Genomic DNA, 25,678 nt, shown 5'->3' on the forward strand with positions numbered 1-25,678 from the left:
TGGCTGATATATATCCCTCTATAGTATTCCCATTTGGGGATTCAAAATACATCTCCCAGCCTCAGACATAGGTGTGTCCTTGGGGAGACATACACACCACCTTCTCTCATTTATATGGGCAGAGAAACCTCAGAGCCACTTTCAGGTCCTTTACAATGATGGCCAGCGTGGAAGGTCAAGGACCTTGGTTATCTCCCTGAGGAGGAATCAGCTAGGTGTCAGAGGAGATGATGGAGTTGCCATCTGGCGTGAAATTCCTCTTTTGTCCCTGTCCCTGCAGTCTGAAGGAATGGAGTTCACACCCCCAAGTCTAAATGATGGGACATCTCTGCAGACAAAGACAGCTGGGAAGGAACAACCGTTGACTGAAAAAAACAATGGCTTTCTCCAAAATCTCGGTGTGACTGAAGGTGCAATGAAGTAAGTGGGGCTGCGCCTGCAGCAGCTGCTTCTGCGTAAGTGTCTGGAGACGTCCTCAGGCCAGTGGGATGAAAATGATGAGATCGTGAGCTTTTTCAAGTTCAGGGTCTGGGTGGATGTTCTTCCTACAATTCACCTAATTTTAATCTCATGAATATTTATTGAAGGAGGCCTAAGGACACACTGAGGAGGCCTGTGATCATGAACTAGGCAGACACCACCAAGTAGAAACTGTCAAGACTCTGATCTTGATTTGGGAAAATTGACAGTTTCAGGGCCTCGTTATCTTCACTTGCTAAAGACGTAAGCCATTTTAAATACTTTCCAGATTAGAGCTAGAACAAATATTTATATACGTGTGTATGTATGTACATATACACACATATTAGCATACAATAAAAATATGTACCTACAGGCTAATGATTAACAACATTTTTGATTAAGAAATCCTTTCTCTCTCTCTCTCTCTCTTTCTCTCTCTCTCTCGTTGGTTTGATACTGGGAATTGGACCCAGGAGCTCTCTACCACTGAACTACATCCCCAACTCTTTTTATTTTTTATTTTGAAGTAAGATCTCACTAAATTGCTGAGACTGGCCTAGAACTTATTTTCCTTCTCCTGCCTCAGCCTCTTAAGTAGCTGGGATTACAGGTGTTAAATACACCCCTATCCCCATCCAGCAAGAAAACTTTTTTTTTTTTTTTTAGTTTGTATTCTTTTAGATGTTGATGGACCTTTATTTTATTAATTTATTTTTATGAGGTGCTGAGAATCAAACCCAGTACCTCACACATGCTAGGCAAGCGCTCTACCACGGGGCCATAACCCCAGCCTTGGAAAACTTTTTTAAAATGAAAGATTTTCCAGAATTCCTCACATGTCAGAAAAGCTATTATGATATAAGAGATTTAAAAAAAAAAAACATTTTTGTAGTTGTAGAGGAACACACAATATATTTGTTTATTAATGTATTTTTTATGTGGTTCTAAGGATTGAAGCAGTGCCTCACACATGCTGGGCAAGTGTTCTGCCACTGAGCTACAGTCCCAGCCCCACAAAAGATGTTTTTAAATGCATTTATAATTAATTGAAAATAGTATCTTGTATATTTGGAAACTTAGAGAAGTATTTATTCATGTAAGCAATATTTATTCAGGCTGAAGAAATATACATAGATTCCAGAACCCCTTCTTACATCACAAATGTATTATGATTCATTGAAAAGTGTGTGTGTGTGTGTGTATGTGTGTGTGTGTACATATGTGCATATTAGCAAAACATCAACAGTTCAAGAGGAAATGGACAAATAATATCAACACAATTGTTCCAGGAAAGGAAATATAGCTGAGTTGTATACATATAAGCAAAAACATTCAACTTCACTCTTAAAAAAAAAAAAAAAAAGATTAAAATCAGGTATCCATTTAAACATACCAGGCTGGCAAAGATATAGTTCAGTGATTATTTTTCCACTCTTTTTCTCAAGCGGTAGCGCGCTCGCCTGGCATGCATGTGGCCCGGGTTCGATCCTCAGCACCACATACAAAAAAACAAAAAAGATGTTGTGTCTGCTGAAAAAAACTAAAAAAAAAATAAATAAATATTTTTAAAAAAACTTCTAAAGACCAAAAATAGAAAGTAAAAATTAAAAAATAATTTTAAAAATGAGGCTGTGTCCCTATAGTAAACTGTTTTTAAATCCTTTGGGTATAAACCAAGGAGTGGGACAGCCATATCCATGTTTATAGCAGCAGGATTCAGAATAGCTAAACTGTGGAACTAACCTAGAAGCCCTTCAGTAGATGAATGGGAAACTGTGGTATACATACACAATGGAACATTACTCAGCATTAAAAGAGAACAAAATCATGGCATTTGTAGGTAAGTGGATGGAGCTGGAGAATATTATGCTAAGTGAAGTTAGCCAATCCCAAAAAAACAGAGGCCGAATATTTTCTATGATATGAGGATGCTGACTCATAATGGGGATGTGGGGGGAGCATGGGAGGAATGGAGGCACTTTGGATAGGGCAAAGGGGAGAGAGGAGAAGGGAAGGGGCATGGGAGTAAGAAAGATGGTGGAATGAGATGGACATCATTACCCTAAGTACATGTATGAAGACACGAATGGTGTGACTCTACTTTGTGTACAACCAGAGATATGAAAAATTATGCTCCATATGTGTAATATGAATATAATGCATTCTGCTTTCATATATAACAAAATAAAAAATAAATAAATTTTAAAAAGACATATAATTGACAAAAACTAAAACAAAATGTATTTGTATTAAAATTACATGCTACCCAACAAAAAGATTGCTAAACAGAAATAAAACCATGCTACTGAGCTGGGGTTGTGGTTCAGTGGTAGAATACTCTTCTAGCACATGGGAGGCACTGGGTTTGATCTTCAGCACACATAAAAATAAATAAATAAATTATTCTCCAACTACAACAGAACACACACACACACACACACACACACACACACCATGCTCTTGGGAAAAAATAATAATAATAAAGAAATTGAAGGCACAGAAACAGTATATAAATATCCTCCCACTTATAATTTAAAAGGCATACACACACACACACTTAGATAAACAACCACATCTGCGTATTTATCATGGACTGTCTGAGGAAGATTAATAAGGGAGAAACGTAAACATTGTCAGGAGACGAGTGGGGGTATGAAGGTCAAGAGGACATCATAAACTTACTCCCCTCTCCCCATTATTTTGTTTTTTAACTCTACTTGTTTATTTTGAACACACATTTATCAATGCATATACACACAGCTGCAATGACTTTGAGATCTTATTGACAAATAATTGATTGATTCAGCCAGTAAATATTTATCCAGCCCCTCTATTTCTCTTTTTTTGTGAGATGGCCTGTGTGGCATTATTCACACAGAATGAACTCAGAACCTGACCAGCAGGTGCCCCTTGGGGCTGGGAAGATCCCAGGGTCCCCCTTTAGAAACGGGGAGGGCAGGCCTGAGCTCTGGCCCTTGTTTCTTCCATTGTGTGGCTTACAGTTTGCTAAGAGAAATGACCAAGATGGACCAGAGCTTGGACGGATCGGACTATAACGACAAGGTTTGCCGTGAAACTCCTCAAACTGACTTCCTTCACAAAGTGGACACCAAAAAATGGGTAAGCAAGACACATCTCCTATCTCAATGTGGTAAGAATGAGGATTTCCTCCCAATAGGGACAAGACTTTAGAGCTTGAAACCAGGAGGGAGGCAGAGTGTGGCCTTACTGTCACTATAGTCTGTTGTTAAAACATGAGGTAATTGCTAGTGTTCCCGTGGGGGCGAAAAATGTGTATTAGGTGTTATTTTTGCCCTCAGTGATTTATGAAATAACTAACATTCTTCACCCTAGAGAAGATTGCTACATGAAAAACCACTCTGGGTTGCAGATTGTCTTTCAATAGGCTTCATCGCTATACCCCCGATTTAATCTCTCAGGGAGAATCCATCTTCTTCCTCCTTCTGGTGGCTTTAGGTCTTCACCTTGCAGCTCATACCTCTAGTCCCTGCCTCCACCCTACAAGGCCTTCTCCCCTGACGCTATGCTTTTCCTCTTCTGTCTCTCATTGAGATATTTGTCATTGGATTTAGGATCCATCCAGGTAACCCAAGATGGTCTTTACTCAAGATCTTTAACTTAATTACAGGTGCAAAGACTCTTTTTCCAAACCAGGTAATATTCACAGGGTCCTAGTATGAGGACACAGATATGTCTTTGGGGGCTACCACCTAACTTGCTGCATTATGTGAACTTGGATGAGTCACTATGAATGGCCTAGAGGATTTCAAGTGCCTTTATTCACCTCAAATCTATCATGAGAATGAAAAGAAATAATTCACTTGACAGTGATTTGTAGAGTTATGTGGGTGGGAGTTATCCTTCCTGACTTGGCCAGTAGTTTATGCAGATATTTCAATAAGAAATTGATCTGTTCTCCCTACTCCAAACTTTTCTCTTTCCAGTTTAAAAATAGTTTTTGCTGAAATTCAGGAATTTCAGGTCAAACACCTTCACAAGATAGAGAAATATTTCTCAATAGTTTCTTCAAAAGAAAAGAAAAGAAAAGAAAAACGACCTGTTCAAAGACAATCTATTGTTAATCTTTGTATGTATAGAACTGATGTGTCAGAAAATGCCTTGAATGTTTTTCTAGAACAAGGCAAATAAGAAAGAAATTTTGTGGATCAAATTCAGAGTAGGCTGTTACCCTAAACTCTTTGATATGAAAAAAAAAAATTAAATCAAAAGAGAGCTTAAAAGAATTACACAGTGATCCACCACATTCCACACCTATCCTTTAAAAATGTTAACTTGCACCACATTTGCTTAGTATTTATGTATATATAAGTAGATGGAATTTTCTGAACCATTTAAAAAGTAGGTCAGAGACAATGTAACACTTCATCCCTGTTTACTTCAGAAAGCATCCCTAAAAATAGACTTTCTTTTACATATCTGAAATACTGTCATCCCATCTAGGAAGATTAACAATAATTCTATAATTTATTCCTGTATCCTCAATTCTCTCACTATTCTAATTTCTGCAATTGTGCCCGAAATTTAGGGCACAATTTAGGGCTGTATTTTTTAAACCAACATCCAAGCAAGATCTATGCAATGCACCCAATTGCTATATCTCTTTAGACTCTCTTGATATATGGGACAATCCCTAACAGCTTCTCTTTTCCATTAAAATGAATTTTTGAATAGATCTGGAGAGTCATTTGAGTAGAGTTTTAGAGTCCAATGGTCAGGTGGAATTCTAGTACTCATCAATACTCAAAGGAGCTCTGGTTTGTTATTGTTTTGTACTGGGGATTGAACCCAAGAGCACAATACCCCAGAGTTACATCCCCAGTTCTTTTTATTGTTTACTTTGAGACAGGACCCCACTAAATGGTTGAAGCTGGCCTTGAACTTGTTATCCTCCTGCCTCAGCCTCCTGAATCACTGGGATTATAGGCATGAGTCACTGTACCCAGCAAGAGCTCTGAAGTACATGTCCCTGCCCCAGCCTTTCACAAACTGAAGGTGCAGGCCTCGGAGGGCTGTGTTTGCTCCCAGAGAAGGGATGTTGGGTGGAGCTAGAGGAACCTCTACTTCTTGTGATAACCCATTTGTTCTGCTTTGCTTCCTTCATCATCTTGATCAGGATATGTTGGAGCTGAAAGCTGAACAGGGCCAGGACCTTCAGAAAAAACAGGATGAGCAAAAACCAGATCTTGTTCATGAAGTACCTCAAGTGTCCACATCGATGCTGTTTCCAGAGAACAAGATCCCTGAGCTGTAAGCCTTGGCACCTGCAGAAAAAGTGCTTGATGACTGGGGGGCAGGAAGGATGAAATTTCGCAAAGTATTGAGGGAAAACCTAATGGATTTAAATTCCATACATGTCTTGAACCACAAAGCACTCGTCTCTTTGCAAACTTATCCTTGAAGCTTGAAAGTAATACCCTACCTCAACCCTCTCAGATAACTTTCTAGATATGGAAATCATTCTCATTATCATGACAAATATATTGTGAAGCCCTTCTAGACCCTTTCTCCATTGTATACTTCTTCCTCAACAAGATGCAACCATTATCCTGATACCAATATTTAGCATTTGCTCCATGGGAGGAAATTAAAACACATCCACGTTTTGTCGATAAATATGAAATATGCTTTGTTTTATCCAGCCTTTTAAAGACCTGTTAAAATGGATATCAGATAAAGGCCCAAACTTCTTGAGTCCTAAGTGCCCACCTGTTCCATTTTGATGATAAGAAATGAATAAACAGACCCATTCGTCATTCGAAAAAAGGGAGTTTGGGGCTATGTCAGCCATTCCCCACTTGCTTACCTACCAATGGTCCTAACATTTCTACAGGAGTCCACAGAGGATATTTCTTAGGCTGAACTACTGGAATGCAAAGATGGGTCTGCAAGTGAAAGATGTTGGAGCCGATCATATTGACTGGATGGAGAAAATCAACAACATTATACAAAAGATAAATACAACGGAAAGCACAGTGAAAAGGTAATTGTAGGATACTGAAGTCGGTCAAAAAATAGTGGAAGGTTTTATAGATTCCAAAACCTAAGATGTGCTGGATTTAAAGGGATGAAATCTTTAGGATAAGAAGTATAAAGTCCTGTGATCTGTAATCAATGCCACAAAATCTTAGAGTGGAAATTGAAGTTATCTGCATCTTTGCTCTGTGTTCTCTCACACACTTTCTTTAAGGCTGAGTTAGTTACCACAGGAATGTGTTCAGGTCTTCAGTACCTTTGAAGGTTATTCAGTATTGTTGACAGGACATGCTTAGGGAAAAAAATGTGAAGCATATTTGGTAATGTGCCTCTGGATTTCAGTGGGACATTTTAAGGTGAAGAAAAAGAAAAGGTAATTGTTATTGCTGAGCATGGTGGCACATGCCTGTAATCCCAGTGACTCAGGAGCCTGAGGCAGGAGGATCAGCGGTTCAAGTTTAACCTGGGCAAGTTAATGACACCCTGTTTTAAAACAAAAAAACAAAAAGGTCTGGGGGTATAGCTCGGTGGTGGAACACCCTAGCACCAAAGGAAAAAAATCATCATAATAATTGTTATTCATTTAACCACTAGAATAAAGAGAATGGGTTCTGGAGTCAGAGGGACCTGAGTTTGAATCCTGACGGACTTTTCTTGGCTAAATCACCAACCTTTTTAAAGCCGTGGCTCTCCTCTTCTATGCAGAGGAACTAAAGGGCACCTCACTGGCATATTGTAGGGACTCAATACAATTCCGTATGTAAAGATGGTAACATAGGACCTGGTCCATAACAAATGATTATTAAATGGAAGTCACTGTTAGAAATGCGTACCTGTGGAGCGCTCGCCTCGCACATGGGAGACCCTGGGTTTGATCCTCAGCACCACATAAAAATGAATAAAATAAAGACATTGTGCCCATTTGTAAACAAAAAAAAAAAAAAGAAAGAAAGAAAGAAAAGAAATGCGTACCTGTGGCCTTCTGAACTTACCTACTATGCTCCAAACCCTTCCTACTGCAGAGCTAGCTTTCTCTCTGTTCTCCTACCTTTCAGGGGTTAGCTTTTCAGCAAAAGATTCCTTCACAGAAGCCTTCTGACCATCCTATCCAAAAGGGTCCTTTTCCTCTACTGAAGCATTGATAATATTATCTTTTAAAAGGGTTCTGAGGTTTTATTAATTCAAATCACACATATTAAGTTTTTTCCCCCATTTTTAAAAGGAAGGTATAATTCACATACAGTAAACTATGTCTTTTAGTGTATGGTCCTGTAGGTTTTGAAAAATGTGTATAGTGGTGGAGCCAACGGAGTGAAGATGTGGGACACTTTCATTGCTCCACGAAATCCTTCATGCCGTCCTGAAGTCCACCACTGTCCCCAGGCCAAGCTGCTGGTGACCACAGATCTATCTGACCCCATCGTTTTACCCTTTCTGGAATGTTGTATGATGGCATCTCAGAGCACATGAAGCCTTTTGAGCCTGCCTTCTTCCATTTAGTAGAGTGCACTTGACATTCACCTATGTTGCTGTGTGTATCAGCAGTTTCCTCCTTTTAACTGCTGAATAGTATTCTTTTACATACATATAACACCATTTATTCATTTAGCAATCAAAGAACTTTTAGGATTTGGGGCAAATATGTATAAAAATAACATAAACATTCATATATAGGTTTATATGTGAGTACACATTTTTCTTTTTCTTGCATAAACAACAAGGAATGAGAATGCTGAGTTAAATAGGGTTGTATAGTAAGTGTACATTTAATTTTTTTTCTGACAGAATGGCTTTTATTTTGGAGTATTGTGAGTGGAAGAGGGGGGAGTCACTCAAACAAGGGATTTTCTATATATATATATATATATAATTTATTCTTTTTAGATATACGTGACAGTAGAGTATATATAATACATACATGGAATATAACTTTTTCTAATTAGGATCCCATTCTTGTGGTTGTACTTGATGTGGAGTGTCACTTGTCATGTATTCATATATGAACATAGGAAAATTATGTGTGATTCATTCTACTGTCTTTCCTATTCCCATCCCCCGTCCCTTTCCTTCATTCCCCCCTGTCTAATCCAGTGAACTTCTATTCTTCCCTCCCCCTCCCTTATTATGTGTTAGCATCTGCATGTCAGAGAGAACATTCTGACTTTGTTTTTTTGGAATTGGCTTATTTCACTTAGCATGACATTCTCCAGTTCCTTTCACTTGCCAGCAAATGCCATCATTTCATTCTTCTTTATGGCTGAATAATATTCCATTGTGGATATATATCACTGTTTCTTTTTTCATGTAAATTTTTTTATTTATATATGATAGCATAATGCATTACAATTCTTATTACATATATAGAGCACAATTTTTCATATCTCTGGTTGTATACATAGTATATTCACACCAATCCATGTCTTCATACATGTACTTTGGATAGTAATGATCATCACATTCCACCATCATTAATTACCCCATATCTCCTCCCTTCCCCTCCAACCCCTCTGCCCTACCTAGAGTTCATCTAATTCCTCCCATGCTCCTTCTCCCTATCCCACTATGAATCAGCCTTCTTGTATCAAAGAAAACATTCAGCATTTTATACCACTGTTTCTTTATCCATTCATCTATTGAAGGACACCTAGGTTAGTTCCATAGTTTACCTATTGTGAATTGAACTGCTATGAACATTTATGTGGCTGTGTCACTGTAGTATGGTGATTTTAAGTCCTTTGGGTATAAACCAAGGAGTAGTATAGCTGGGCCAAATGGTGTACATTTATATTTTTAAGAAACTGCCAAATGGTTTCAAATGGCTATACCATTTTGCATGGCTTCAGCCATGTATTTCTAGCTGCTCTGAATCCTCACCAGCTCTCGGCATTGTTAGGATCCTTCTTCTTTCTTTTTATTTCTTTTTCTTGTTTTACTATAATTATTCTAATAGATGTGTGGAGGTATCTTATTGTCCTCAATTTTCATTTAGCTAATAACTAATGATGTTAAGTCTTTTCTTATACTTACTTGCTATATGTATATATCATCTTGGATGAAGTGTCTGTTTGCATCTTTTGCCCATTTAAAAATTTGGGTTGTTGGTTTATTTATTATTGAGTTGTGAAGGTTCTTAATATATTCTAGATAAAAGTCCAGATATTCAGGATGTGATTTGCAAATTTTCCTTCCTAATTTGTGGCTTGACTTTTCATTCCCTTAACCATGTCTTTGGAGCAGCAGTCGGTCTTCATTCTATTAGGCCTGACAGCTCTTTCATATTATCTAGATGACATGGGGTGTTTTTTTTTTTTTTCTTTCTTGAATTTAATCTAATTTACAACTTCTCATTCCAATACAATCATTACCCAAGTGTCTATATAGGAACAGCACTTCATTTTTGAAAGATCAAAAGTATCGATTCTATTGGGTGGCTTTTCTTAATTCACGGGACTTAGTTCATCCCTTAATCTATTTGCAGCTTATTAAATGAGGTGATGTCCCTGGAAGGCCAAACTGAAAATCTGGGGGACCGAGGCCTTGACCCTGTCAAGGAGGCAAACATTGAGGTAAGCTGGAGACTTGGGAGCTTCTGCCCTTTCTCCCTACCCCTTCTATCATTTCACAGGCCATAACAAGAAGTAAGATGCCTCTCTGTCACAAAGAGGGGTGCTCTTTCATGGTCAGTTCTGAGCGCCTCCTGGGTAACACCACTTCTCTCATTACTCAAGAAGCCTAGACTTCCCATTCTACCTTCAAACTAGGTAAGACAGAGACGATAAATCTCTATTTCGTGCCATCTTAAGGTACGGGTAAGTACCTTAAGGGAAGTTCTTTCCCACCACCTAACAGCACAGAGAAACCACTCAGGAAATGAATATTCCTCAAGAATTGCATCTTTAGAATATAAGTGTTTGATGAGTTCTTGAGTGGTTTTCACAATCTTCAGTTTTCTGATTGCTTTGTCTCCTCACATTTCACAGAAATTCTTTTTAGAGAAAGCGTTTATTTTCTATTTTTAAGAGACAGGATATGAAGCTGAAAGGTAGTGATCAATTCTGAGCATGAATAAGACTTCAGAATTCTAACTGGTAATTCTTCCACTCTACTGTAAGCCAGGCCTTTAAAGAGAAGTCCAAAATGAAAATTTGCACTTTTTTCTAAAAAAAAAAAAAAAAAAAATTCTGTATCTATCTCTTTTTATTGAAATTGCCAGCCTCTGCTTTGTTCAAGCTCTAGAATTTAAAGTGGATTTTGGAAGAAGTAAAATTTACTTTATGTATTGTAGGAAGGTAATGTTTATTTAGATTCCTCACATTTTAAAGGCACCTCCAGACCAGCACAGATTTCTTACCTGGAGAAGAAAAAATTACTTTTAAACATAATAGAGTCTAATATTCTCAGTCATAATCTTATTTTGCACTAGTTAAAAAGAAAACAGCTCCCCACCCACCCACCCACACACATGCACTATTTTGGGCTTTGGAAATTGCAAACTCTGGAAAAAAGAAGCGGACGGTCTCCTTCGACATTTTTCCCAAAAGTCAGCTGAATGTATTATAGGAATGTGGTTTTCATCAGGAGGCAGAGATTAGGAAGGACAAATATCTAAAGATTCGGGAGAAAGATGGAGGAGCAAAGTTAAATAAAAGTGAGTTTTTTGTTTGGTTTTGTTTTGTTTTTGAACAAAGGAGGAGTTTGGGATAATAGCAAAAGGGCAGACATCATACCTATATGTGGAAATTGTCTGTACTGGAAATATGAAACTTTGTATACACATTAAAAACAAAACTAAACAAAACCAGGCCTGTGCTTAAAAACAAGAAACAGTCCCAGTATCCACCAGTGGGTATGTGGATAAACTGTGGGTCCTGTGTGGTGAAATACCACTGTGCAATAAAAAGGAACAAACATCTTATTCACCCAAAACACAAGTGGACTCTGATGCCTTAAGCTAAGTGAAGGACCCCAGACTCAGAAGGCTATGGGCGTATGACTCTATTTAGGTAACACTCTGCAAAAACCATAGGAAGAGAAAATAGGTTAGTGGTGAGGGGTTGAGTGGAGAAAGGGAGGAGGGGATTGACAAAGGGCACAAAGAAATGAAAGGAAATGAAGAAAACAGTCTGTAATCCTGGTCGCAGTGATGACTACGTGACAGTATGCAAGCATCAAAATTTAGGAACTATATGATCTTGAAAGGTGAGTTTACTGTACATAAATTGTACCTCGATAAATATGTTTTTAAAAAAAAAAAACAAATGACCCAATCTCTGTTGTCAAGTGTACGGGCTGATGGAATTTCCTCTGGTGAGGAAAGTAAGGAAGTTAATAAAATTAAAATAATATCACAAGTATTGGCTTATTTATTCCTCATGATAAAAATGGAGTAAGGAAAACGTGAAAGAATAATTTAGTAAAATTATTTCTGTAAAAAAAGAAAAACAGAAACAAAGATAGGTTTATTTAAAAGACCTTTAAAACTGTGGACTGCCTTTTTTAAAAAAATTTATTTATTTTTTAAAATTTTTGAAATTTTAATTCGTTATATATGACAATAGGATGCATGACAATGCATATTACACACACAGAGCACGATTTTTCATATCTCTGGTTGTACACAAAGTAGAGTCACATCCTTCGTGTCTTCATACATGTACTTAGGGTGAAGATGACCATCGCATTGGTGGACTGCCTTTTGTGGTGGCCTTTTGTATCACCTGATCATTGAGTCCTCACGTCCATGAAGCTTTCTGAAATCCCCAAATAAACATCTAGATTTTTATTCTGAGATGAACTCTATCCTAGTTATCTTTGACAAGTTCTGCATAAGATGTTTGTTGTATAAGTAAACCAGAAGGTGAATTAAAATGTGATCATTGTAGCATAACTCCTTCCTAAGTAATTAAATCACATGATCAATTTGGGGTTGGTGACAAATTAACTTGGTACCACATGGAGGTGACTACACACTTTCCAGGGTAGCAATAAGCTCTTGGTGATTAAAAACTGCTTGAGGAGATAAGTACTTCTGTTACTTGTGTCCAACTTGCTCAGTGTCTACCTCCATGGCCATTTATGTAGGATGCAGCTAGCGATATCTTGATTTAATGCTGTTTTGTAGATTAATACAGAGATCGGCATTGGGGGTGGAACAGCTTTTATTCCATCTGAAACTTTTTGACCTCACATGTACTTTCTCCTAAAAATAATTTGTTTTGTTTCACTTCCACACATCATTCATTATAACTTCTACTTTATATGCTTTTGTTTTCTAGGAGAAGATCATAGAAATTAGAAAGCAATTAAGAGAAATGAATAACAAATTGACCCAGGTAATGATAAAATGGCTTTGCAACTTAAGGAGGTAAATAATTCTTTAAGAAATCTCAAATTTAGAGAATTTCAGGGAATGGAATCTAAAATTCAATGAAAATACTCTCAGAAATTGAAACCAAGTAGGGACTTACTGTCATTTAGTCTGTAGTCTTACTTTCAAAAAAAGAAAAGTATGATTCAAAAAGACGAAGTGATGAAGTCACTTGCCCATTTTTCCGGATGAAAAGAACCAGTCTTTGTCATGCTCCCCATTTATATTAATATTATACATAAACATGTATATGCATTTTTCTTCTAATAGAAGTAATACATACTTATTTTAGCAACTAAAAATTGTGAGACTAATTGAGAGTTTTTAAAAAATGAAAAATAATCCCAATCCCTCAAAAGGGACATTTTATTTTAGGACATTTATATTCTAAAATGTAATAGGATCTTTACATCTTAGGACATTTATATTCTGATATTCTGAATTTTTCTTGTACATATATTTGTGTATTATTGTTATTTCAATGAGATCACACACTGTTTTGCAATTGCTTTTTCATATAACAATTTTCTTCAATAGTTTTCTATGCTTGTAGGTGTCCTCTTACCTTTTTTTTTAGTCACTGCTATTATGCAGGTTTGAATTTACCAAATTTATTTTGTTGGATATCTGGGACTGCATACACCCTGTTTGTCACTAGAAACTATGCCTTGAAAATCCATGCCTTGCCTTACTCTTACAAGGGCTTCTTCAAGAATCAGTTTCTAGGGCTATGGTTGTGGCTCAGTGGTACAGCGCTCACCTAGCACACAAGAGGCAGTGGGTTCAAACCTCAGCACCACATAAAGATAAAATAAAGATATTACGTCCACCTACAACTAAAAAATAAATAAAAGAATCAGTTTCTAGGGACACTGCCATCTCTAAAACTGATCTTTCTTGAATCCAGCACACTGTTGTTCCTGCTGTAAGTCTGCTTTTCAAGGTATCCTGGGATGATTAATTTAACACATGTGAAAGCATCATAAATTCTGACATATGTGCAGTTGGCATTCATGTCTTAGAAGGGAATGGTTTGGTTTTGGCCCCTGTCTTGTTCTTTTTTCTTTTTAAAGATTTTTAGCTTTATATGGACACAATACCTTTATTTTATTTATTTTTATGTGGTGCTGAGGATCGAACCCAGTACCTCACACATGCTAGGCAAGTGCTCTACCACTGAGCCACAACCCCAGCTCCCTGTCTTATTGACAGAAACCATCTATGTTCTCTCCTTGATAACTTACTGGAAACATGGGAAGAAAACAGGAACTATAACTTTTTTATGAATAGCTTTTCCTAAACCAGGGAGCCTGAATATTCAATTAAATAAAATAGGACTTCATAGTTATAAATTATAAATTTTTAAGTATTTAAAAGAAATACTTTTTTGCCAGGCACTGTGGCACATGCCTGAATTGCCAGTGGCACAGGAGGCCAAGGCAGGAGGATCACAAGTTCAAAGCCAATCTCAGCAACTTAGTGAGGTGCTGAGAAACTCAGTGAGAACTTGTCTCTAAATAAAATACAAAAAAGGGCTGGGGATGTGTCTCAGTGGTTAAGTGCCCCTTAGTTCAACTCCCCTTACCAAAAAATATGTATGTATTTTTTTTTTTTTAATAAACACTTTCTGGGCTGGGGATATAGCTCAGTTGGTAAAGTGCTTGCCTCATGTGCACAAAGCCTTCAATCCCCAGCACAAAAAAAAAAAAAAAAAACTTTCTTATTTTCTCAGAAACATACTAACGTTCTGCAGAAGTTTTGTTTTGTTTTTTTCTAAGGAGCAAGGAAGGAGTACTGCAGAGAGAAAAACATGATTTATAACAAGTAGCTAATGTGTAAATGTATACTTTCAAAGTACTGAAAATAATCTTGGTAATCTATTGATTAATCCTTTGGCAGTTTGCAATTCATGGTTCATGAACAATTCATGAATTTACTCTAAGAGGAACAATTTCACCAAGTAAAAGTAAATTTCAACCCACACTTTATAAGTGGTGTCAAATGAAATGAGGGATTTTATTGTATAAACCAGAAATTATAATTTTCATTTTGCTCAGAAATATGGATGTCCTTTCAGGTAGATGCTTGTAATGAAGCTCATGAATTAAAGGAGAAACTCATTGAAAGAATAGAGGTAAGATTTTACAGATACACCAGTTCAAATAAATCACAAGATTTCTATCTTAACCCAAAGGTTATTTGTTCTCTTAGAACTTGTAGGTACACCACACTGCAGTCTCTCTTTAGTCTTATCTCCTTCTCCCTTCCTGGCCTTCTGCTTCGGGCCAACAGAACATCTCACAGTTTTGGTGCACTCTTGAGCTGATACCCCTGTGCTGCTTCTACTTCCCATTCCCTCCATCTGGAGCTTTTCTCCATGTCCACGAATTACCATTCTGGGTGTTCTCAGTTCAAATGTCATTTCGTCTTCCAGACCTCTCTTATTCTTCCCTGGCCAGGAAATGACTTCATCTTTGAATTCCTTCCCCATAGTCTCACACATCCAGGTAAATGTGAATGAATGAATGAGTGTATCAACCTGCTTCCTTCTCACAGGTACCTATTCATCCCACATCTCCAGTAGATGCCCCCAAACCTTCAGCTACTCTTTGTTTCATTACCTAGTTTTCTCTTTAGTGTGTATATTAATCCATAGCATCTAATGTATGTGTGCATTTAGTTATTTGTTCCATAGCCCCTATAAATGTACATATAATTGATTGCACCTTCCTTGGGTATTTTATTATTACTATATCCTAGAAGACTGCCTAGTTGGCAATAGTCATCCAATGAATATGACTACATATGTGTTTACATAAATGAACAAATTAGATTAATTCAGTACACAGATATCTTCCTGCTTGAATAATCCAATGAAGATTAGCATGCAGGGGGGATGGGGTTGTAGCTCAGTGGTAGAGCACTTGGCTAGCATGTGTGAGGCACTGAGATCTATTCTCATCACCACATATAAAATAAAATAAATAAAATAAAGGTCCATAAACAACTAAGCATATATATATATATATTAGAAAAATATTTAAAAAACAGATTAACATGTGGGTTTCACTTAATTGTCTACTATGGTGCTTCCTTACACTGTGAATGTGTAAGTCCCCTCTTATTGAGTATGCCCTTACCAATGATTTCCTCATGTCACATGCACATGATTTATCATGCAGGCACCTGAAGTCTCCCTACTTGGGAAGTTGTGAGGCAGAAGGATCACAAGTTCTAGTCCCTCCTGGGAAACTTAGTGAGATCTGGTCTCAAAATAAAACAAAACAGCGCCTGGGGATGTAGCTCAGTGGAAGAGTGCTTGCCTAGCAGGTGCACTGCTCTGGGTTTGAGCCCCAGGGCTGGGGTGTGGTGGGTGAGGACTAGGAGATTGCTAGAATGATTTAAAAAAAAAAAAAAAAAAAAAAGTTGATTTTTCTCTCTTTTTTTTTTCCAGAACTTTTATAAGGAAATGACTCTGCTGAATACTAAGTTGGGAATGTACCAAATTCAAGAAAGGGAAACAGATTCTTACAATTCTGAAGAAATGAATGTGGAAGAAACAGATCCACTGCTTCCTGAGGCCTCACCACCCCCTTTAGAACAGAACTCTCCTCCCCACATTGCAGCATGGTGAGTTGGAAAGAGGGGCCCTTGTGGGCTGAATTTTCTTTCTTTCTTTTTTTTGCGGGGGCGGGGGGGGGATAAATTTATCTATATATGATATCTATATGTTTATCTATATGTGAGATCTGTCTACCTATTATCTAAATCAAGCTGTGATAAACCTCCACCACCAAAGGAACATTCTCACTAAGCAGATTTGAAAACTTTTGGTTGCTGGACAGGATGCCTTTCTCCTGTGTGGTATTGGATACCTGTATATGGTGAATTCTGATTCTTTGGGTCTTTTTCTAGAGATGCTACATTATCCTAAAGACTCTGAGCAAGATTCTCCTCTAAGAAAAGAATTCTGATTCTTCATTTCCAACTAACTAACCCATGTAGAAGCTTTAACACTCTATTTTCTCAAGGCCTTTCCTTTTAAAAGCTGAGTTGTCTTTTTGTTGTTGTCAGAGTGTGTGCACCCTGTACCTTGCACATAATCTTGTTATAGAGCCAAGAGCATATTACTGCACTTCAGGTGTTGCAACTCTCTTGTAATACTCAATGGGATACACAAAGGCAGGGAGCTTATCTTGATTTGGGGACATATATAGAATATTCTTATAATGCTCAGCAAATGTCAAATTAATAAATAAATGAGGAGTACAGTCAGTGAAAATGATGAAGCAAAAACTTCAGAAAGGGCTGGGGATGTGGCTCAAGTAGTGCGCTCGCCTAGCGTGCGTGAGGCACTGGGTTTGGTTCTCAGCACCACATAAATGTGAAATAAAGATACTGTGTCCACTTAAAAACTAAAGAAATATTTTTAAAAAAAAACTCAGAAAATTTTCTCTTCCTTAAACCTGAAGAAAATTATCAGAATCAACTTTTTCAGAACTCTCAAAATTAAGGATTTAGTATCTGGAATCTATAAGCATCTCTTTAACGTCCCAAAGAAAAATAATCCAGTTTTCAAAATAGTCAAAGGACTTAGATATGACATTTCTCCAAGAAGATAGATGTGTGGTCAATAAGCACACTGGTCAAAAACCACAAGGAAGCACATGAAAGGATGATTGATGTCATTGGTCATTAAGGAAAAGCAAGTCAAAACCACATTGAAACATAGTGAGATGTTACTATATACCCAGTAAGATGATCTACAGTCATCTCAGCCAGATGTGGTGGTACATGCTTGTAATCCCAGCAACTCGGGAGGCTGAGGCAGGAGGATTGAGAAGTCCAGACCATCCTCCACAATTTAGCAAGACTCTCATCAACTTAGCAAAATACCCTTTTTTTTTCTAAAAATTTAAAAATATAAATAAAAAGGACTGGGGACTTAGCTCAGTAGTAGAGCACCCCTGGGTTCAATCCCTAGCACCAACAAAACAAAACAAAACAACACACCACACACACACACACACACACACAAAAAAAAAAAAATCATTAAAGAAGATGTGGAGAAACCAGGACCCTCATACATTGTTGGTGAGACTGTAAAATGATACAGCCACTTTGGAAAACAGTTTGATAATTCCTAAAAATGTTCGAGAGTGTTACTATGTGACCCAGCAATTCCAGCCCTCACTCCTCGGTATATATGATCTAGTCAGACATATGTCCACACAAAAACCTGAACATAAATGTTTATGGCAGCATTATTCATAACCACCCCCAAATAGAAACAACCCAAATGTTCATTAACCGATGAATGGATAAACAAAATGTGGTATATCCACACAATGATGTATTAGACACAAAAAAGAATGAAGCACTGATACAACATGAATGATCTCAATAAAACATGCTAAATACAAGAAGCCAGACACAAAAGGACATGTATATGATACCTTCTATGTGAAGTTCAAAATAGGAAAATCCATACAGACAGCAAGTAGCTCATTGGTTATAAGAGCACATTATAATAGAGAATAGAGAAAGAGTGACTGCTCGTGAATATGGATTTTCTTTTGGGGAAGATGATATTTTCCTGGAATTAGTGACATTGGTGGTACACCCTTGTTACTAAACTAAATGCCACTGACACATACACTTTAAAGGGTGGATTTCGTGGGATATGAAGTACCTCTCAAAAACATAAATAAGTAAATAAGCAAATGTCTCTCAGTTACTATTTCATTATTATATAGGAAGATTATAATCCAGTTGAGTTAGCCATCTTTTTCTCAAATCATTACATCCTAATTAAGATTTTGTCCACTCTCTTGTTAAAGAACTGGAAGCATATTAGTTCCATTAAAGCATATTTATGTACTGCTAACATTTTGAGGAGGTTTACCTTGTGCAAATATTCAATCATTATGTGTCATTTTGTGCTATTTTGGCTTCAGAATGTGGCCTCTTCTTGGTATTGTCCTCCAATCCTTTGATTCTCTTTCTATACTGACCCCTTGTGTAGTGACCACAAATAATATGAACACTTTGGAAAAGACTGAAAATTTTTTTGTACCACAAGATTTGAAAATTAAATAAATAGATAGTATTCAAAAGTTAAAAGAATATTTTTAGTCTCATAAAAATAAGTTTTAAATGAATAAAATTATTAAAAATACTAAGGAGATGTTATAAAAACCTTATTTTAATTTAATAGCTATGATGTTTTCCAGAGAAAAATGTTTGACCCTTTTAAAATAGATATTATATACACTTATATTTGCTTAATAAAATATTGAAGAGCCTTTAAATTAAAAGTTCAGTTATTGTAAATTAAAATCAAGTGATTCAGTAGTGTCAAAAAAAACAAACATGAGTTCATCTATACCTAGAGAATTCACTCTAGGGAGGAAAAAACCTGGAATGATACAAAGAGAAAAAGAAAGGGAAAAAAGTAAAAAAAAAAAACACACACACACACAAAAACCCTAAAGCACAATAGAAATAATAAATTAGGGGCTGGGGTTGAAACTCAGTTGGTAGAGTGCTTTCCTACCATGCACAAGGCCCTGGGTTCAATCCCCAAAACCACCAAAAAAAGAAGGGAAAAATAAAAGAAATAAAGAAAGGAAATAATAAGGGAAGAAAAGAAGGAAATATTTTTTTAAATTGTTTATATTAAAGCTATGGGATTGTAATTTCTTCTTTTCTCTGTTTCCCAAGTTATCTATAATTCAGAAATTTGCATCTTTTTAAAAATTTAAAAAGTATTTTTTAAAGAAAGTATTCTAGCTTCATGTTTTCAAAGATGACTATTTTGGGAAATTAGGAAGAATAGAGATTTTTACTTTTTTTTTTTTTTTTTTTTTTTAGTTGTTGATGGACCTTTGTTTAATTAATTTATTTATATGCGGTGCTGAGACTCAAACCCAGTGCCTCACACATAACTAGGAAAATGCTCTACCACTGATCCACAATCCCAGCCCTAGATATGTTTTGGTAGTGAGTATTTTTCCTTTTCATAAGAAAGAATAAATCTAGACTTAGGGGCCCTTAGGACAGGACCTCTCTACTTTATGTTAGCAGCACTCAAAGCTCCTTCTTGACAGAGTATCTTTAGAATGTTGGTTCTTTAATAAATGTGTGAGGTAAAATCAATTACTTATGCAACTGCTACGAGGTAGCCAGGGGGTATAATGCTAAGAAACTTGGCTCTGGTTTCTAAAATCCACCGAGTTAGGTCACAAAATAGATCCAAAGCTGGCTTTACCTGTGCCCCAGATTTTCTCTTACGAAATAAATCCTACAGTATTTATCTCTAGGTAATTAGATTATCTGTGACATTTCTTTTCTTCTTTATGTTTTTCTGGATTTTCTAGATTTTTCTAGTCATAGATTTTTCTATTTTTATCTAGTTATAGATTGCATGTACAATTAGAAATTGACAACGCAAGGACTTAAAATCAAATGAGCAAAATACACCATGGATCCAGCCCAGAAAAGGATTTGAAAAAGTTTAGATTACTTTATAAGGGAGAATCTTGTGGCAGAACAAAACTGGTGACAGAGCTTCATTCCTACCTACCATCATGATATATTTTGTGTGATATCTGATATATTTATGGTTTGTATACAAGGTATCCCCCCAGAGCTCCTGTTCTCAGGAATATTCAGAGGAAAAGTGATTGGATTGTGACAGCTGTAACCTAATCACTTCATCCTAGTTGGAAGAGACTTACTGGTGGTAACTGAGGCTGGGGGAGGTGGGTCACTGGGGCATGCTCTGGAAAGGTTGTTGCTCCAGCAGCCCCTTCCTCTCTCTGCTTCCCAACCCTGCGATGAGCTAAGCAGCTTTCCTCCATTGGTCCTTTCCCTCTGATGTTCTGTCTCACCTCCAGCCCAGAGAAATGGGGTCAGCTGTCTATGTTCTGAGACCTCTGAAACCATGAGCCCCAAATAAACTTCTCCTCTGGGTTGTTCTTGTTGTGTATTTTGGTCATAGCAATGCAAAAACTGACTAAAACACAAGGGAAGAAAATCTAACTGCCAGTGTCTTTCCATGTCCCCAAATAGGCATCCCACACCTCAGGACAGGCAGGGCCGGGACAACCTGCAGGAGTGTGAGAAGAGCCCCAACACATCCAGGATTCTGTTGCCTTATGGCTGTCCCACATTAGATTCCATTGCCAGCCCCAGTATGGGCTGTGAGCACTCATCTGTTCCAAGCCCCTTCTTTTACAGACGTGAACTGAGATCAAGTTTTACAGCTACCTGGATAGTGAAGCCTGGAGTCCTATCAATGCGGTTCTCTTCAGGCTTTTTTAAATTTTTTTTTAACACAGATGTTTTCTTTCCTCCTAGGAAACGTGCACTGAGAATTTTCATCATGTTTTATGTCCTCACCTTCACTGGAATTTCATGTTACGTCCTGTTTGTGGATGCTACATTTATCTTTGAGAGGGTGCTCCCTAGCATACTTGGGCGCCGCACAATGTGGGAACTTCGGGAGATGATCGGGCCTTTCTTGAACCTGGAAGTAGAAGACTTGTTACCCTCCTAAAAATTCAGAAGCTACTGTTACCCTACTGACTTTCTCCCCAATAAAATTCTGGCTGTTCCTGTATTATGAGGGTTGACTTATTTTTTAAAAATACTCTTCGGTATTTTGTGAAGCTCATTATAATTACATGAATATGAAAAGTTTATCTTTATCCTAATGACTCCTGGTGACTTCTTGAATCATTGCACACACTGTTTAAAACATCTGAAACCACTAGCCTGCCTGCCTTTCCCCAACATGGGGACAGTCAACTGAGACAGTCAAGTACTAGCACTCTTGAGCTATTATTGTCCCCATTTTGACCACTGATGTCTCAGAAAAGAAAAGCACAGAATTCCTCCCCTCTGTGTCCAGTTGTACTTCATTGGATTGGGACCCTTTTTGGAGTATAGTAGATATAGATATAGATATAGATTTTTCTCCTTAATATTTGTTTCTCCTTTTGGTGACCACACCCTGATTGTGCCTTAAAGGAACTATCTTTCTCCTGTAAGTATATTTATAGGTGGCTTTTCAGTTGATGCCCTGTCTTCCTATTAATAAGAATTAGAACTATGTTGCATCAGATGACCTTTAAGAATGAGAATTTTAAGAAGAATCATGCAAACAATGGAAATGATTGCAACTTCAATTTTGTGAACTTGTCCGTATCTTTTCCTGCTAAACTAGAGTCAGTTCTGTCGCTTACAATCAGAGGGACTCCATCTCATACAGTAAAGAATTTTGAACATTAAGCTAGAGCATTTTATCCCTAACTTTCTAGGTATTTTAATATAAAAATAGTTTTAACTGAACCATGCAAAATTAATAGAACCATAAAGACTAAATGGTGTAGGAGGGCAGGTGGAGGGAGAGCTGGAGATTAAAAGTTAAGAGTTAAAAGTTCATCCAGTGATCTGAGCAGTCTAAAGAAGCTGAAAAAGGAATGAAAAGGAGGTGATGGAGAAGTGGACAGGTAAATGTGAATTTTATGAAACATGGTAGTGTAATGAGCTTGGGGTGGAGAGAAGTGACAAAGGAATGTGAAATATGATCCATCTGAATAGATCTTGAAAGGTGGATATTTTCATGGCAGAAAGGAGGAAAAAGCATTTCAGAGGGGGGAAAATACCATGAGTACAACTTAGAAGTCAGGCATATTAGGCAGAGTTAGGACAGTTGCTGTAGCTTGCCATGCTGGTTTGTTCATTCCTTAAAAACAAACACCACACTTCACTCATTTTTGTGGTCTCAGGAATAGACCCAAATGCTAGCCCACAGACTGGATGAATCAGAATAATTTGGGGGAACTTTGTAAATTAGAGATTTCCAATCCCACCCTCCCGCCAGATATTTAGATTTAGCAGAACTAATGTGGAATATAAGAACTTTATTTTTATTTTATATATTCATTTATCTATTTGGTACTTGGGATAGAATCTAGGGCTATAGGCTATCAAGATAAAACTGACATTTGAAGTTTGTACTATCCAAAGCTGTGTGCTATCCAAAGCTGTGTACATAATGGCAATCTTTTTTTTTTAAAGACTCTAGCTTTCTATCTATCTATAGATATATGTATATATGTATATATATATATATATATATATATATATATATATATATATATATATATATATATTCTTTAGTTGTATGTGGACACAACACCTTTGTTTTATTTATTTTTATGTGGTGCTGAGAATCAAACCCAGGGCCTCGTGCATGCTAGGCAAGCACTCTACCACTGAGCCACAACCCCAGCCCATAATGAGAATCTTTGGGAGTAGAAACAACAGGCTGCATTTCTCAACAGTGATGCATTTGTACAAGGCCTGTTAGAATGGTAACAATATAAGTACGAAGAATGGTAGCTAATCTAAGAAAAATTACTATAGAGGAATTGGTATGACAGAGCTTATGACTAGGAATACAACATTCCTAGTCACCCCCAACACACACAAACACACACTCACACACACACGCGCACACACGCACACACACACAACTTATTTTAATTTTGAGGCAGTCTCACTAAGTTGCCTCAACTGGCCGTGAACTTGTGATCTTCCTGCCTCAGCCTCTTGAGTCTCTGGGATTACAGGCAAGACTTTTGTTTAAAAAATTTTCCCCAGCTAGGGAGTGTAACTCAGTGGTAGAGCACCTGCATAGCATGTGCTAGGCCCTGCATTCAATCCCCAACATCAAAAAAATATAAAATAAAACAAACAAAATATATCTCCCCAGCTATGTTTGATGTAAATCCAAATTTGGGGACTTTAACTTAGTACAACATAGGAAAATGCTGTGTATATGGTAAGTACTCAATAAATACTCATTAAAGTAAATTAAACTAGGGGCTGGGGTTGTGGCTCAGAAGTCGCCTACCCATGCGTGAGGTACCAGGTTCGATCCCCAGCATCACACAAAAATAAAATAAAAATTTTTTACAAAAGTAAATTAAATGAGGTGTTCTTATCTTTGTAACCTCCCTATCACCTCAGTTAGTGCTGTATTCAATATTTATTTGTTCAATAATTTGTCAATAGTTATTTTTCCAACATTTCTTCACACTTTGAAATAACTTTCAACTCCTTCACTACCTTTTTAAAAAATATTTTCTTAGTTGTAGATGGACACAATATCTTTATTTATTTTGATGTGGTGCTAAGGATTGAACTCAGTGCTTCACACATGCAAGGCAAGTGCTCTACCACTGAGCACTTTATTATTGTTGTTGTTGTTGTTCTTTTTAGTTATACATGACAGGAGAATGTATTTTGACATATCATACATATATGGAGTGTAACTTCCCACTCTTGTGATTGTATATGATGTGGAGTTACACTGTTTGTGTATTCATATATGAACATAGAAAAGTTATGTCTGATTCATTTTACTGTCTTTTCTATTCCCATCCCTCTTTCCTTCCCACCATTCCTTCCCCTCATCCAATCAGGTGAACCTCCACTATTCTTCCCCTCATTGTGAGTCAGCCTCTGCATATCAAAGAGAACATGGGGGCCTTTGATTTTTTTTAATTTATTTTTTAGTTGTAATTGTACACAATACTTTTATTTTACTTATTTATTTTTATGTGGTGCTGGGGATTGAACCCAGGGCCTCACCTGTGCTAGGCATGCGCACTACCACTGAGTCACAACCCCAACCCCATGGGGCCTTTGATTTTTTGGGGATTGGCTTATTTCACTTAACATGATAGCTTCCAGTTCCATCCATTTATCAGCAAATGCCATAATTTCATTCTTCTTATGGCTATTCATTACCTTTTTGATTTTTGCATCAAAATAAAATCCCTTAATCACTGGGTCATACCAATTTTTCTATAGTAATTTTTCTTAGATCAGCTACCATTCTTTGCATTTATATTGTTTCCATTCTAACAGGCCTAATACAAATGCATCACTGTTGAGAAATGCAGCCTGTTGTTTCTACTCCCAAAGATTGCCACTATGCACACAGCCTTAGATAGTACAAACTTCAAGTGTCACTTTTCCTGATAGCTATAGCTAGAAAACTTTATTTGTTGCTAGAAATGTACCATTTGTTTGTGAGTGGTACTTAAGGTGTGATATTAACAGAATTCTAAAAAGAGGCATTTAATTATACATTTACCTGTGCGTTGCCTACAGAAGTTCTGATTCTTTAGAAATAGGATGAACCTCTGGTATTTTCTATTTTAATGGATTCCCCGGTAATTCTTATGATCCATATTATGTTGTGGGCTAACTGAGGTTACAAATTAGTCATTAACCATACAAGGTTAATCCAGAGATGACTAACTTTCTTCAGACTGGAGGGGGATGGAGGGGCATACAAAAAAGGAAGGAATCAACAGTTCTGGGAACAATGATTTATATGTTCAAAGAGTCTTGTGATAGTGTGTGTATATGCTGGCAGACATACTTTAAAAGTCACAGCAGCTTGTTCACAGATGAAGGAACTATTCAGACTGATTTGTACAAAGAACTTGGTGTATGTTTCTGATAATCCTTAGGTAAATTCCCTAACTAGATACAGTACCAACTGATTTAGTTGTAAAATCCAAAAGGGAAATACTAAGTTTAAATAGGTCAAATCAAGCTAAAAGTTGTGTGATAATCACATAACATTAGTGGGAGAATATAGTAGAAAATAAGGTTGTTTTAAAGAAAAAAATCAATATTTTAGTAACTTCCAAGATCCATTTTATTAAATTAAATTTTGATTAAGATGGAATAATTGTCCCTGGAGATGAATATCCTTCAAGTGGGAATGGCACTATTTGCACATTAATT

General features: G+C 37.0%; 1 protein-coding gene across 1 annotated transcript; it reads left to right on the top strand.

Annotated features, from left to right (window-relative positions):
• The first annotated feature begins 289 nt into the window (after positions 1–289).
• Smco2 (single-pass membrane protein with coiled-coil domains 2) lies at positions 290–21,404 on the top strand. Its single transcript, XM_077109262.1, has 9 exons — positions 290–420; positions 3,465–3,564; positions 5,618–5,751; positions 6,335–6,484; positions 9,956–10,043; positions 12,753–12,809; positions 14,922–14,978; positions 16,299–16,474; positions 21,206–21,404. Exons 1-9 carry the CDS (start codon positions 290–292, stop codon positions 21,402–21,404), a joined length of 1,092 nt encoding a protein of 363 aa, XP_076965377.1.
• The last annotated feature ends 4,274 nt before the right edge of the window (positions 21,405–25,678 follow it).

The sequence above is a fragment of the Callospermophilus lateralis genome, chromosome 4, assembly GCF_048772815.1.
Source record: "Callospermophilus lateralis isolate mCalLat2 chromosome 4, mCalLat2.hap1, whole genome shotgun sequence".
Lineage (NCBI taxonomy): Eukaryota > Metazoa > Chordata > Mammalia > Rodentia > Sciuridae > Callospermophilus > Callospermophilus lateralis.

Bases quoted from the DNA above. Each gene is read 5' to 3' on its own strand.
- Smco2 (XM_077109262.1), top strand. From the start codon at position 290: ATGGAGTTCACACCCCCAAGTCTAAATGATGGGACATCTCTGCAGACA. The intron at 5,752-6,334 runs GTAAGCCTTGGC...ACATTTCTACAG, and splicing joins GAGAACAAGATCCCTGAGCT to GAGTCCACAGAGGATATTTC. The intron at 14,979-16,298 runs GTAAGATTTTAC...TTTTTTTTCCAG, and splicing joins AACTCATTGAAAGAATAGAG to AACTTTTATAAGGAAATGAC.